This window comes from Aspergillus neoniger, assembly GCF_003184625.1.
Source record: "Aspergillus neoniger CBS 115656 unplaced genomic scaffold BO87scaffold_27, whole genome shotgun sequence".
Taxonomy (NCBI): domain Eukaryota; kingdom Fungi; phylum Ascomycota; class Eurotiomycetes; order Eurotiales; family Aspergillaceae; genus Aspergillus; species Aspergillus neoniger.
The window spans coordinates 174,383-187,529 of record NW_020291155.1 but is presented as its reverse complement, the minus strand read 5'-3'; the positions used below and the strand labels follow the sequence as shown (position 1 = coordinate 187,529).

At 51.9% G+C, this 13,147-nt stretch overlaps 7 protein-coding genes across 7 annotated transcripts; 1 reads left to right on the top strand and 6 right to left on the bottom strand.

The window, feature by feature from the left end:
* Positions 1-205: 205 nt before the first annotated feature.
* On the bottom strand, positions 206-2,075 carry BO87DRAFT_364198 (putative iron-regulated transporter). The gene is made up of 6 exons (XM_025621731.1): positions 1,644-2,075; positions 1,429-1,592; positions 1,345-1,384; positions 1,140-1,297; positions 553-1,092; positions 206-500 (listed from the first exon to the last, which is right to left on the bottom strand). Exons 1-6 carry the CDS (start codon positions 1,990-1,992, stop codon positions 219-221), a joined length of 1,533 nt encoding a protein of 510 aa, XP_025477209.1. The 5' UTR covers positions 1,993-2,075; the 3' UTR covers positions 206-218.
* Positions 2,076-2,594: 519 nt separating this feature from the next.
* On the bottom strand, positions 2,595-4,575 carry BO87DRAFT_119388 (mitochondrial 37S ribosomal protein mS47). Its single transcript, XM_025617939.1, has 3 exons — positions 4,170-4,575; positions 3,957-4,115; positions 2,595-3,887 (listed from the first exon to the last, which is right to left on the bottom strand). Exons 1-3 carry the CDS (start codon positions 4,290-4,292, stop codon positions 2,670-2,672), a joined length of 1,500 nt encoding a protein of 499 aa, XP_025477208.1. The 5' UTR covers positions 4,293-4,575; the 3' UTR covers positions 2,595-2,669.
* Positions 4,576-4,831: 256 nt separating this feature from the next.
* BO87DRAFT_314581 (mitochondrial 54S ribosomal protein uL4m) lies at positions 4,832-5,787 on the bottom strand (the record flags this gene model as incomplete). The annotated part of the gene is made up of 2 exons (XM_025619662.1): positions 4,832-5,617; positions 5,704-5,787. The coding sequence occupies 2 exons, from the start codon at positions 5,785-5,787 to the stop codon at positions 4,832-4,834; spliced, it is 870 nt and encodes a 289-aa protein (XP_025477207.1).
* Positions 5,788-5,966: 179 nt separating this feature from the next.
* Positions 5,967-7,531, top strand: BO87DRAFT_378750 (mitochondrial 54S ribosomal protein mL38). The gene is made up of 2 exons (XM_025623868.1): positions 5,967-6,578; positions 6,637-7,531. Exons 1-2 carry the CDS (start codon positions 6,041-6,043, stop codon positions 7,359-7,361), a joined length of 1,263 nt encoding a protein of 420 aa, XP_025477206.1. The 5' UTR covers positions 5,967-6,040; the 3' UTR covers positions 7,362-7,531.
* Positions 7,440-8,234, bottom strand: BO87DRAFT_119375 (putative mitochondrial inner membrane protease subunit 1). The gene is made up of 2 exons (XM_025617938.1): positions 7,775-8,234; positions 7,440-7,695 (listed from the first exon to the last, which is right to left on the bottom strand). Exons 1-2 carry the CDS (start codon positions 8,132-8,134, stop codon positions 7,519-7,521), a joined length of 537 nt encoding a protein of 178 aa, XP_025477205.1. The 5' UTR covers positions 8,135-8,234; the 3' UTR covers positions 7,440-7,518.
* Positions 8,235-8,837: 603 nt separating this feature from the next.
* BO87DRAFT_364183 (OBAP family protein) lies at positions 8,838-9,711 on the bottom strand (the record flags this gene model as incomplete). Its single annotated transcript, XM_025621730.1, has 3 exons — positions 9,474-9,711; positions 8,937-9,401; positions 8,838-8,863 (listed from the first exon to the last, which is right to left on the bottom strand). The coding sequence occupies exons 1-3, from the start codon at positions 9,670-9,672 to the stop codon at positions 8,838-8,840; spliced, it is 690 nt and encodes a 229-aa protein (XP_025477204.1). The 5' UTR covers positions 9,673-9,711.
* A 185-nt stretch (positions 9,712-9,896) lies between these two features.
* BO87DRAFT_408688 (glyoxylase) lies at positions 9,897-13,083 on the bottom strand. Its single transcript, XM_025626177.1, has 14 exons — positions 12,920-13,083; positions 12,719-12,858; positions 12,159-12,638; positions 11,644-12,102; positions 11,452-11,575; positions 11,389-11,419; positions 10,966-11,053; positions 10,830-10,901; positions 10,749-10,782; positions 10,490-10,700; positions 10,347-10,438; positions 10,164-10,298; positions 10,090-10,116; positions 9,897-10,039 (listed from the first exon to the last, which is right to left on the bottom strand). Exons 1-14 carry the CDS (start codon positions 13,037-13,039, stop codon positions 9,956-9,958), a joined length of 2,097 nt encoding a protein of 698 aa, XP_025477203.1. The 5' UTR covers positions 13,040-13,083; the 3' UTR covers positions 9,897-9,955.
* Between the last annotated feature and the right edge of the window lie 64 nt (positions 13,084-13,147).

The window sequence follows — 13,147 nt, the reverse complement described above, 5'->3', positions numbered from 1 at the left end:
TGATGGGTGTGGGGGAGACATGGTTGAAGGAGGAGCTGCGCAGCTGAGATGGTGTGATTGTTGGGGGGAATCAGGAACGAGATCATGCTCGGCTCCCCGCAGCGGTCCGCCTTGTCTTATATTTGGAGTGGTCTTCATACGGTAAACTCTCCCAGGAACAGCTACGTCAGAAAGCATGTTTAATTCATAAATCATGACACTACATGCACTCTATCTCATTATGCGCGCCGGATGATGACATCCTGCGGGTCAGGGACGATCCGTTTCTTGTCTCCCCCAAAACACTTGGATGTATGCAGCAAATGTCCCCGTTCCTTCCGCACATACGTTGCAAAACATATAGCAGCCAGCGCAATGCCCCCGTAGCTGATAAATACTGGGTACTTGAATTGTTCGGGAAGAGGGAATGCAATGGTCGTTGCGAAGGACAGGAGCTCGAAGATGTTTTGAAGAGCCATTTCCGTGGATGAGAACCGCGCGCGAGCCCGTTCGTCCACACCCTATGATAGTAAGAGCTTGGTCATTTGGCACAGTTCGAATAGCAGGACTTACCTCTTGAACAAGAAATTGTACCGAAAGGTCAAAGCCCCAGAGTCCGATTCGACTGAGAGCTACGCCGACGATCAGGCTCACGGCAACCACTTGAGACTGATTGTCGAGGAAAGCAAAGGCCGCCACTGCAGCGGCCAGACAGGCAAACTGCCAGTTGAGGAACCACAGACCTGACCTGATGGGCCCAATCCTGCCCATGATAAAGGGCGCTGCCCACGTGCCCGACAGCTCTGCAATGACAGCGCCGATTCTCATTCCGCTGACCTGCAGCGGAGTGAAGCCAGTATGTAGCAGATATGTTACCATGGTAGTGCCGAAGGAGAGCACCGTGAGGTAGAGTAAGCTCAAGGCAAGAGAGGCCAGGAATACAGAGCTAGCCACATACTCTCGCCACGGAGCAAGAGCCCTTCTGCTATACTGCGCTATCCGACGAGCTGCGGTCGGAGTACTGTAGTTATCCTGCGGCTGAAGCCCAGGTTCATCTCTGATCTCACTGGTTCCATCCTGACAACGCTTGAGTTCAGGTATAGATGTATACACCTGGGTTCGATTAGTATATGATCTTCTTTAAACTCTGGGGATAGTACCTGAGCAATTGCAATGTACTCAACGACGACGCAGGAAACATTCACAACCAGGACCGTCCATATGGCTATCTTGGTCGACAACCCATCAACCACGGAGATGACCACCGGAGCTGAGAGTTTGCAAAACAGATCTATCCGTCTCATAGAGGCGTTGAGGTCTGTTCAATTAGTATTCAGTATGACTTCGCAACAAGTCGTAACATACCTTGTCGAGGGATATCCAAAGCATCCGACACAACAATGGCCTTTCAAATTAGTCAGGTATCGTAGCAGAAGGACAGAAACATACCCAATCTCTCTCAACAGCAACACAGTTCGCAGTGGCAGCAAGCTTCTCCACGCAAGCCAGCAAAACTGTGCCCGCGAACACAAGCGAGGTAAACACCGTAGTAGACGGCGCCAGGAGAACCGTAAAGCATGCGCAGGAAGCTGCCACAGGGAGTCTCTGCCATACTATACAATGTCAGTCCATAATAACACATACTATCTACTACTCTCACATACTAATGGAATGCCGAATCGCTCTCAACCTATTCGCCCGGTCCACCACCGATCCCAACCACGAGGACAGGACCACCGCAGCCAGCGATCGTACCAAAGCATAAACCGAAGCATACCGCAATGTTCCCGGGAAGATAGTCGCCAGGAACAAGACAGCCCCAAACTCAAACATCCGCGAGTTCCATGTTGAGAGAAAGTGGGAAATATACAACCGAAATAGAATTCGAGTTGGGTTCTGAGGCACTGGGGACCCGGGGGCCGAGGGTCGGGGTAGAAATGGCTCTGTCGGGTCTTGCGAATCGTGAGATGTTCGGGGCTCTGCGTGAGCGTGGAATAAAGGTGATTCTGCCATTATAGCGCTTTTTTTGATACTCAAATTCCCGAAGTTTGCATATTTGGAGGATGGGTTTGGAGTTGGTTGTGAGACGGGGAATTAATTCGTGATTGCCGGCCGAAGAGACCGACGGATACTTTGGTTATGGATGGATGCTTGGGCTGGTGCGGAGCCGAGTGGGCTGAGTTGAATGCCTTCACCTCTTTCGGTAAGGAGGTACTCTGGGCATATCTCCACCAATTGTGTTGGCTTTATATACTATTACTACTACCAGGGAGCATAATGGATGGGTGGTTTCATCCACTTTCAGATAGCAGAAGAGGCAGGGTAGCAGATACTTCCGTCATGAGAACATACTATTATCCAACCGTTCCGATTATCAAGATCCAATGCTTAGAAGTCACCGCAGAAAACCCAGAATCCTTGACAATTCTCCTTGTAAGAGTAGTGTCTCAATATGCACTTCTTAGGGACTTACGGGCTGCGGGCAATATAATGAACGCATATAAATGCGAATATCATACTGTTGGATACAAGCCATGTTAGGGTGGAAAAAGGACCGTTGCTTGCGTGTCTAACTTTATATGAAATACATGTTGATAATATTAACCCAATATACAGACCCAACGAACACAACAACAGGAACAAATGGACTCCTTAACATTCTGATGTTCTTTTCTCTTTCGCCAAAGGAATCAGTTCACCCATTCAAGACCATCCTCGCCCTGGACAGTCCGTCTGGCCAGGACTTCAGCGGCCTTCTCCTTCACACCCTCTTTGCTGTCAAAGTTCGCAACAATATCGTTGAGGGTCACGTTCTCCTTTCTTCCACGGTGACGCACGAAAGCCTCGATTCTGCTTTCGCTAGGCAATCCGAACTTGTAGGGATATTGGGTGTACGGGGACTTGTAGTGGTAGAGACTCAGGCGGGATTCAGGCCCCGACTCAGACTCGGAAATCTCGAAGAATTTGTCGACGGTCTCGGTCGAGACCTCCTCCAGAGTCGCCGGCTGCCAGGTGGCCTGGCGGGGAGGCTTCGACATGAGGCGGGCCTTCACGCCCTCCACAAAGTCGGGGTGTCTCATGAACTTGGAGGCGATGGCGTGCTCACGCTGGAAGGTCTCGGAAATGGTCCACTCGCGGCCGACACGCAGCTGGCGCAGGGCAACCTTGAGCGAGGTGGGTGACCGCGCCGACAGGGTCTCCAGGGTCTTCTCAGCCCACGACTTCATCTCTGTTTCCTTCTGCAACGCCTGGATGATCTCCTCCACCGTGTTGTACTGGAAGCAGCGGTCAATAGCACTGCGCAGCTTGCCAGCCAATTGGATAGGCTCCTCGCGCACGGACGGCACACCCGTCGAGAATTCGGCCATGGTTTTGTTGACAAGAGCGAGACGTTCCTGGAATGTGGAGTAGTCACGGAAGACGAGCTCAGACAGACGAGCCGTCAGGTTAGCCAGCGCGCTGGAGTGCAGGTAGTGCGTGGCAACACCAGCATACAGAGCCTGAACGCCGTGAAGTCGCTCCGAGGTAAGGGCCAGGTATGTTCCGAGCTGTCCATCGAGACGGGACAGGAAGAAGGAGCCGCCAACATCCGGGAAGAAGCCAATGGTGGTCTCGGGCATGGCGAACACAGTGCGTTCAGTGGCGATCCGGAAGGGAGCGTGGACACTGAGACCGACACCGCCGCCCATGGTGATACCGTCCATCACGGAGACGAAAGGCTTCTGGTAGGTCGCGATGAGGTGATCGAGACGATATTCGTCGGCGAAGAAGTCGGACGAGGCCTGCTGGCCCTCGGGGCCCTTTTCGTTCTGCAGAGCGAGGGCAGCCACATCTCCTCCGGCGCACAGAGCTTTCGAGCCAGCGCCAGAGAGCATGATGACATTGGCCAGGTCGGACTTTTCCCATTCCTAGAAGACACCCCAATCGCTTAGCAACAAGTCCACACGTATAATACCAGGTCACAGCCACAAGCTAACCTTCAGTCGAGGCACAATCTTCCGAACCATCGAGCCGTTCAAGGAATTGAGCTTCTTGGGACGGTTGAGCTCAATCAAGCGCACGCCGTAGTGGGAGTGGAACAGGACATCGTCGGGCTCGTCTCCGGGGAGTTCTTTGGGGATAGGTGCGGTAGACATCTGCATTCGTCAGTCAATGGGAGAGGCGAAGCATGAGATAAGAGAAAGGCGTACACTAGCAGTGGCCCCGAATGCTGGGTTGGTGACTTTGGCACGGAGAGGCATGGTAGCTGGTGAAACCCGCGAGATCCAGCTCGACGGTGTTGGAAACCGGCAAATACTGCGTCGGAGTAACATCAGGCAGACCACAGCCTGTTGTGGAGGAGGAGACGGGGTAAAGGAATGGAGGGATGAGGGGATTAAGTATGAGGATGAGCAGCTCGTCGGTTCTCCGCTTGCTTTGACCTCGGAGTTTTTCGCGGAATGATTTTCCTCGCCGGCCGCTGAAGAGGAGAACAGCCGAACGGCCGTGAGTTGAGATGTCCCACCAGGAGTAACCAGAACCTTAGTAGTGGTATATAGGGTTCTAAATTATTGACTAAGAGACTTTTGAATCATTCTGTATTATATTTGATTTATCCAGAGAATTTTGGCTATAGTGTCGTGAAGGATCTCTGTTCGGCAACCTCGCCCTGGCATGTGCTTTCCAACTCCAACTTACATCGGTTTCCTTCTACCAATTACCGGGCAGCTTATCGTAGATTTCTGCTAAAATGCCGTGACTTTCATCCTTGAAAATCCGTAATGCCATCATACATATTTCGAATCTATTTGTACAGAATAAAACACAAAACGAAGCTAACCAGTAAAAGACCCCATCGCCAGGTAATAGAAATTTAGTACAAAGCCTTGGCCGGCTTGTTCTTCAGATCCTTGGAATGCTGAGACAGAATGCGGTCCAGCGCTTGCTTCTCGATAATCAAGCGTCCAGTCTCCAACAGGTCCTTCACATCCACGTCACGGCGGTCCAGGATCTTCGCATGTTCACCCACTTGACGCACGGTCTCGAACAGCTCCTCGTTCGGCTGGTCCGTAATCAATGTTGACCGTCCATGGTGCCGGCCCCAGCAGTTGACCTTGAAAATCTCCTCAACGATATGGGGAGTGGCGCCCTCCGGAAGGCCGATTTCGTTGTCGACAATGATCAATTGGCCGCGCTTGTAGCGGTAACTGAGGGCTATCCGCCACGCCTGGTCGTAGATCTTCTGAGGGAGCTCCGTAGAGAAGTCGCGGGGGTGAGGACCAAAAGCAACACCTCCACCTCTCCGGATCGGGGATTTCTTGTCGCCAACACGGGCCCGGCCAGTACCCTTCTGCGCATGCAACTTCCTACCACTTCCATGCACATCATCTCTCCACTTGGTGCTTGCGGTACCTTGTCGGGTCATGTCACCCTCGTAAACAACGGCTCGGTGCAGGATGTCTTTGCGTAGCGGCATCAGGAGGTGGTTGCGAGGATACTCAACGAAGCGCAGAGGCTCCATCGAGGGGAATGAGTAGAGGGTAGCCTTGACGGGTTCGGGATTCCACACGGGCTTGGGAACCTCCCTCGTCAGGTTGTCAACGGGGGACTGGGCCTCGGTGGCCATCGAGCGGGAGAAAGACTTCGTCAGGCATCGTTGCTATAGGATCGAGGCATCAATGGTCAGTATCTTGCATTCAGCCATATGCAAAGACTAGCAGCGGAATCAAAAAAGGTCAGCCTTACCGTGGTCGTCTCAGCGCCCGAGAGGAGACCCCCTGAGCTGCGAGAGAGCAACTTGAGTGCGCGAAGAGCGTCACTTCCAGGCATTGTGAGTGAGAGTGTGTAATTAAACCCCGAGAGGTAGCCTGGATGGGGGAGGGATCTCGGTGGTGATGCTTTGGAGGAGGAGCAGCAAAAGTTCGGGTGGTCTGGCGCTAGCCGCCTGAGGCTTGGCCAACCCGACGAAAAAAGTTCCGTCCGGCCAGGAACCTCGACTTCGACTTCCCGACCAACCTGGGGAATCTCTTCCATCCACTCCACCACTTTATCCCCCCGTCCTTCCCCAGTCACTCGTCTCGCCATGGCTCATTGCGAGCGGGCCTCGAAGCCCCTGCTCCAATGCCTGCAGAAGACCTACACAAAGGGTCTTCCAGGCCTCCAGCTGCAGTCCACCCGCGCCTTTCAGTCCACCGCTCTGGCTCGCGAGGAAGCCCAGACTGAGGCCAAGAGCGCTCCCTTCCACAAATCGCCTGATCCGGCCCTAGTAACGAGTCCCCGGCTGGAACGGAGGTTGTTACGCCAGGGAATTGCCCCCGTCGGATCTCGTCGACGTCGCGCTGCCCTCCAGGCCTCATCCAACATTCCCTTCGAGCAGCTGCCCTTCCAATGTTTCCAGGAAGCCCGCAAGGTTTTGATCGCGGACCGGGAGGAGAAGGTGCGCGATATCCAGTCGATAAGCGAGAAGATTGCCAGGCTTCAGGCCCTTTCCAATGAGGAGGCCGGCGGCTTGCAGGTCAAGAAGTCCAAGCTCCGGGCCATGGAGCTCCATCTGGAACACCTTAAGATCCTTGCGGATGTCAACGACCCGCTGGTCAAGAAGAAGTTCGAGGATGGGCAAGGTGAGCAACACATTCTACAAACTGCCTTTAACTCCGCAGCCTAACCAACCTCGTCTAGGTGACCTCAGCAAACCCATCTACCGCTACCTGGCCGATCGGAAATGGAGGGAATACCGTCGCAAGATCCTCGTCCAAAGAATTACGCAAATGAAGGTGATTCCCGACGTCCTTCCTCACTGCGACCCCATCGTCGACACCAAGCTCTACTTCAACCGCAGCCAGGTGCAGCCTGGAGAATACGTCAACGCCAAGGTCAGCACGACAGCACCTAAGCTCGACGTGCAACTTTTCGAGGGCGGCGAGAAGCTCGTTACCATCGCCGTGGTCGACTCGGATGTTCCCAACGTTGAGACGGATGGCTTCGATTTCAAGATGCACTACCTGGCTGTCAACGTCCCCATCTCGGCCACCAACACCAAGGTCGACCTGGCCCAGCTGTCGGGTGAGTCGCAGGTTGTCCTGCCATGGGAGCCTCCTGTCGCTCAGAAGGGCAGTCCCTACCACCGACTGTCTCTGTTCATCCTTGAACAGAAGGACTCCAAGCCATTGGACTTTGCCGCCGTCAAGGCGAAGGAGACGGAGCGCGAGAACATGCTGCCCCGCACCCTGCAGGCCCGGTACCACCTGAAGCCGATCGGCGCGCACCTGTTCCGCACGCAATGGGACGAGACGACGTACGAGGTGATGAAGCAGATTGGCTTCCCCGAGGCGAACATGGAGCTCCGGAGGAAGCGGGTCGAGCCTCTTCCTTACAAGAGAAGAAACCCGTCCACATTCCGGTAAACCAGCCAGCCTCAATTCCTTTTCTGTTCAACTTTTTGGCTCTAGATTTTGTATTGTACAAGAGAAGATGTATGAATATGCACAAATTCCACCAACTCCAGACTCCCATGCCGTATACCTAAGGGTATCCATCCGAGACAACATAATATAACAGCATTTATCCCGACAAATCCGCCTCCTCCAAAGTATTCTTCACCCACTCAAACTTATTCAACGGCCACACCCTTGCGATAATCTTCCCATTAATAAGCGCCATGGGTATAGGTCCATAATTCCTGGAATCCCTCGACCACGGCAAATTATCCCCAGCAAGATAGACATGACCCTCAGGAACCTACACCAAACACAAACAATTAGCCAATTACCCTCACCCCCAAATTAACCAACAAGAGGATAAAAGAAAATAAACATACCCTAATCATCTCCCCCTCCCCACCAACCTCCCTACTAAACGGCAAATCCCTACACACAAAATCCCCGGGCAACCCAATAACCCTCTTCGCTCCATTGACCCCCAAAAACGTGGGATGATAGAACCGCACCACGTCCCCGACCTGGATTCCGCGCCCGTGCTTGTGCACTCGCGATATGAGAAGGTAGTCGCCCCGCGGACTGAAGGTCGGGTACATCGAGGGTCCTTCGCTGAGTTGTACCGTGATCAGGTGTTCCCAGATTAGTGTGCATGCGCAGAATACTCCCAGGCTGTTGAGGCCGAAGCGGAAGATGTGGCCTGGGGTGCTGCGTTTTAGGGTGTAGCGGAGGAAGCGGTCCATTTTGGAGATTATTTTTGTTTTTGATATTTTTTGTGTTATTGGGTTGGTATTGAGGGCATTGCTTTGCGATTGCGATTGAATTGATTGGATTGGATTGACTAGTTTGGTGTAGTTTGCTTGGTATGACGGCGGAGAGCTTCGGAGGTTTGGTTGGTCATGTGATTAGCCGGTGAGGGGGAGGGTATATAAAGGGTTTTGTGCGGGAGATTTTTTCTCCCTTCCTACGAAATTGTCGTGAGCGACAACACAACACAACACAACGACAGACTTTCAATTGATCGATATGGTTGATTGATCGACTATTGCTACATCCACGATAGATGATCTGATAGCTTAATGCAGCTAATTGGATATATCTCATCCCATCCATTGCTATTATTGTTACTGTTTTCTTGTTGCGTTATGTTTTCTGCTATTCTGCTATTCGCTTCTAAAATTGCTAGAGCTCACCGCTGCCGAAATTAAACACCAGAGCGCGTGAGTGTGGACAGTGAAGCAAGATGAATATACATCTCATCATTAATGGTGGGATTCCCTGAACGATAGCCCGGCTTGGACCCCATTTTGTTATGGGAATGGAAAACTGGGTGGTACCGATGGGACACATCCATCTTTTATATTATCGTAGTTGTTGATAGTTGAATGCAATTGCAATTACTATTCATACTCATATTCATCATCACACATACCCAACATTAATATCCTAATCCTCCCACATCCCATCCGCACCTACACAACCCATCAATTAGCACACACACACCCCCCAACTGAAAAAGTGGAAAGAGGAATAGAATAAACTCACCCTCAACCATCACCCCCTCCCCCTCCCTCTCCAACCCCTTCCTCTTCTCCCTCTTCTCCCTATAATCCACCCCAAACCTCTCATCCCTCTCCTTCACCAACTCCCCCAATCCCCCCGGACAAGCAATCTTCACTCTCTCCTCACTCGTAAAACTCGCCATCAACTCCGGCGCCCCCATCGGCACCGCATCCCCCCGATCCACCTGCCACAGATGATACGTCTTTCCATACAACGGCACGATATCCTTCATTTCTGCCGTCTCGGCTGCATCCCACACGACATTCGGTACGCTCGCGGGCGCAGGCATGATCAGCATCCCGCTGCTGACTTCGTAGACGTGCGTGTGCCACAGTTTCTTCTCTTCCGCGGGTAATGTCGCGAAGAGCTTGGGTGTGATCATGTATTCGATGCCGAGGAGGCGTGCGTTGGGCGCGGTGCTGTCGTAGAGGAGGCATTGGCGTAGATCTACATATTATATTAGTTGGGTTGTGTGTGTGGTTGGTTATATGGTTGGCACGGGATGGGGGTTGGGTATACCCTCTGTGATATGGGAACAGTAGTGATTTGCCTCCACGTAGCGCGTCTTGTCGGAGGCGTAGACGTGGAATGCGTTCAGGTGTGCGCAGATGTGCTTCACGGGCGTGAAGTCTTGGATGGCGCTGGCGCCGGCTTCGAGTACTTGGCTTTTGGTCGTTTTGGCGGTGCCGGGGAGGCCGTCGGTTGTTTCGGTGGTCATTTTGTGGATATGGATATGAGAAGCAAAGGTATATTGGGGGACTGGTTGGTTGGTAGTTGGCGTTGAGGTGAAGATGGGGTTTCTATACTACTTTTTTGTCGAAGCTGCATCTGACGTCACGATGATCGTTTTGGTGCTGGGTTGGATGTATACAAGGAATGTCATTGTTATCTCAATGGCTGAATACGTTTTCTGGGGTTTGTATGGGTAGGTTGGGTTTGTGGATCATATTCATTCTTGTGATACTGCTAGTGTACTTGACTATGGTCCATATTTGGCTAAGTTACATATTGTTCTTCATCTCTCTCAGCGCCGCCATAACCTCCACTGGGTCTGTCTTGCCGGTCTTCTTCTGGATCTCGGGGTCCTGTAACATGTTAGCTGGGTCTCTCGTTGAAATGTATTGGGGAGACTCACGTTGACGCGCATGAAAACATTATGGAGCTGTAGCCTGTCAGTCCCGGCCAAACAACATAAGAGGCAGAACAAACCTTCTCATCACCAATCGTGAACTTGCCCTGAGTTTCTTGGTTGGCATTGGCAAACGCCTCCAACTTCTTAATGGGCTCAGACTGCGAAACAGCAAGGCAGAACTTGACGTTGCCCTTGGTGTATTCGTGTCCGGGCTGCAGAGCATCAGTAAGTGCCAACATGAATCACACCGAAACACTCACGTAAACCTTAGTATCATCCGGCAGTGCAGCCAGAGTCTCGTTCAAAGCCTTGTGCATTTCTGGGGCCGTACCCTCGAAAAACCGGCCACATCCTGTATCCTATTAGTTTGGACCCAGTCCGCTCACCCAGTAGCTGAACTCACCTCCGATAAACAAAGTATCACCGGTGAAGACAACCTTGTCGTCTCCATCCTGCATGAAGTAGCATATACTGTCCTGCGTGTGGCAGGGCGTGTGCAGCGCCTTGACGGATATGCGCTCTCCGATCTTGAAGACTTCGCCGTGTGCCGGGGTCTTGGTGACAGACTGGCAGTTCTTGCCGCCAATGACGGAGAGTTGACCGAAGGTTTTCAGCTTTTTCAATTAGTTTCGAGTGATCTCTTTGTAGAGTGTGTAGCTCACAATTTCATTGTTACCACCGGCGTGGTCCCAGTGACTGGTACAATCAGCATTGGTATAGACCAAAGAAGGAAGAACACTTACTGATGAGTATTAACAATAGACGTAAGCTTAATCTTCCCTGCATCGATCTGAGATTGCAGCGCCGGAGTCACCCTGTGATTTCTTAGCTCAACCTATCTTCGCAACCATTTTGACAAGCCAGCAAGCAAGCACATACTCAGGCGGATTAGCCGGGTCAATAATAACAGACTCCTTAGTAGGTTCATCTGTGACCAGGTAGGCATAGTTATTGCCCTTCCCGGTCCCTGAAAGAACAAACTTAGTTAGCAAATAAGATCCCAATAAGTAATGTAAGCAAGTACCTTGGGGGGGCACGTCTCAAGGGTTTATTTATTTATTCAAGGAACTACTTACACATCGGAATCGACTGTACATGCATGGCTCTAATTTGTTGCACTTGCGCTCTCACGGGTTGAAACCTCACGGAAGACCAGACAGCTCTGGTTAGGCACATGGATAAGTATAAGGGAACAGCGAAAGTGTTAGTGCTTGAACTTTTTGGAATGAATGCGGGGGTGGTGGTAACATTGATTGCTAAGAAGCTAAGCTAACTAATCTATGCCACCTGCGCCATACTTACTAACTGTGTAAGCAGGTCTTTTGGCGATTACCTCATAGGCTCGTTCCGCGGAGGCTCAGCCACGTGTGGCTGTGACGCTAGGCTGCTTTCGGACGTGACATTTTCCACTTTAATCTTTAGGAGACTGGTAGATGCTACGTGGATACTACTTGGGCTCTTGTTGGGTGTGGAATTGAGTTGGTTTTCGCTGAGCATCGAGGCGTAGCACAGCATGGTCATATTGGAATCGTATCCGCTGTCTATACTATCCCTAACGGTCGCGTATCCCACGTATCTACTGTCTCCCATCCGAATTTCTTCAACTCTTTCAGATCGTCGGCATCTGCAGTCCGCTTGAGGCCAGACCCGTCCTTCTTTGACTGTTTCTTTGATGTGGACGCCGCCTTCTTAGGTGCCAGATCGTCCGTCCTCTGTTGTAGGCTCTCCTTAAGAAGCGCCGTCCAGTGATTGGAACTCTGCTCGCAAACGGCAAGAAGGTAAGCGTGAGACAGTAGTCGTCTCCGAGACCCCCATTCCGGCGATTGAAGTATATGGCCCAGCCACATGTATAATCCTTCGAGCTGAGGGTCACTTTTCACGTTCTTTGAGCCTGAAAAGGCCAGTACATTCACCATCTCCTCCGTCAGGGATGCCAGGGCCGGGGGATGGCCCTCGGCGAGCATCTGTAATAACGAATCCCACTTAGCGAACATTCCCGTCATGGAGTCACCCATCCTGGTGCCAAATTAGCTTATGAAGGTCATAGAACTTTCAGAATACAGAAAACTCACTTCCGACCAGCAGGAACCAACAATGAGTCCTCCACGATCACGCCTGCTAGCGCAGACGCCCCACGACCAGAAGACTTGCAAATCGAGACTAAATGCGTAGAAGTAAACGAGACATTCTGCTGGAACCGCCTCTTCTTGCGCGGCGGTTCTGACGACTCCTCTTCAGCCAGCAAGTGCTCGAATTCAGTTCTCAAAGCCGCCTTGATGGGCTCGACGTCATCTTCAGCGCCGTCAAATGCCTCAGGTTCCGACACAGGCACCGTATCAGCACTCAGGTCAGTCTTGGCCCAGTAGTAGTCCCACAACCACTCAAGGGACCGCTGCGTGGCATTGCGCAGCACTGTCAGCGAAGGTAGTTCACGATGCGTCGCCTCGTGACGCAGTTCCACGAATGAGGCCGGTAGGCCCAGATCAATAGCTCGTTGGAACATGGTCTTACGCTGACCGTTCAGCTTGGAGTCGACGAGCCCCGTCACGAATCTGTCTGTCGTTAGCGATAATTACTCATTACACAGCCATACGGAAACAATTTGTTCCATGAGCAAAGTGGATGGCCATACCGACAAAACGCAGCCGAGTACGTAGCCCGAATAGAAAAGATGGAATTTTTCAAGGCATCATCATGGAGAATGGCGTCCGTTAGCAAGGCCGTGGCTTCAACAGGATGTGGCAGATTTCCCCGTAGCTTCCAAGCTGCAACCTATCATAACTGTTAGATCTAATAGACTTATTCATATATTTCAGGGCGGATTTTCGCATACAGTGGCGCAGGCCTTGGAGCGCATGTCGGGCCCATCATAGAAGGGTGCAGGGTAGAATTGACTCCGCACCGCGAGTAATTGCGAGTGCTCCTTCCATGGTGTGAAAATGACCTTTGCCATTTTGTTACTGATTGATTTAGCAGTTTCAAATGTGATGATTCACCCTCACCCTGCACCGGCCGGGGGCACACTGTACGTCTTCGTCGACAGTGATTTTGTTCGCCGGAA

Bases quoted from the DNA above. Each gene is read 5' to 3' on its own strand.
- BO87DRAFT_119375 (XM_025617938.1), bottom strand. From the start codon at position 8,134: ATGGACCGCTTCCTCCGCTACACCCTAAAACGCAGCACCCCAGGCCAC. The intron at 7,696-7,774 runs GTATGTTTATTT...TGTTTGGTGTAG, and splicing joins GGGAGGGGGAGATGATTAGG to GTTCCTGAGGGTCATGTCTA.
- BO87DRAFT_364198 (XM_025621731.1), bottom strand. From the start codon at position 1,992: ATGGCAGAATCACCTTTATTCCACGCTCACGCAGAGCCCCGAACATCT. The intron at 1,593-1,643 runs GTATGTGAGAGT...GACATTGTATAG, and splicing joins AGCGATTCGGCATTCCATTA to TATGGCAGAGACTCCCTGTG. The intron at 1,298-1,344 runs GTATGTTACGAC...CTAATTGAACAG, and splicing joins TTTGGATATCCCTCGACAAG to ACCTCAACGCCTCTATGAGA.
- BO87DRAFT_378750 (XM_025623868.1), top strand. From the start codon at position 6,041: ATGGCTCATTGCGAGCGGGCCTCGAAGCCCCTGCTCCAATGCCTGCAG. The intron at 6,579-6,636 runs GTGAGCAACACA...AACCTCGTCTAG, and splicing joins GAAGTTCGAGGATGGGCAAG to GTGACCTCAGCAAACCCATC.
- BO87DRAFT_119388 (XM_025617939.1), bottom strand. From the start codon at position 4,292: ATGTTACTCCGACGCAGTATTTGCCGGTTTCCAACACCGTCGAGCTGG. The intron at 4,116-4,169 runs GTACGCCTTTCT...TGACGAATGCAG, and splicing joins CATTCGGGGCCACTGCTAGT to ATGTCTACCGCACCTATCCC. The intron at 3,888-3,956 runs GTTAGCTTGTGG...GGTGTCTTCTAG, and splicing joins AGATTGTGCCTCGACTGAAG to GAATGGGAAAAGTCCGACCT.
- BO87DRAFT_408688 (XM_025626177.1), bottom strand. From the start codon at position 13,039: ATGGCAAAGGTCATTTTCACACCATGGAAGGAGCACTCGCAATTACTC. The intron at 10,439-10,489 runs GTGAGTTCAGCT...AATAGGATACAG, and splicing joins TGATACTTTGTTTATCGGAG to GATGTGGCCGGTTTTTCGAG. The intron at 10,040-10,089 runs GTGAGTCTCCCC...AACATGTTACAG, and splicing joins ATGTTTTCATGCGCGTCAAC to GACCCCGAGATCCAGAAGAA.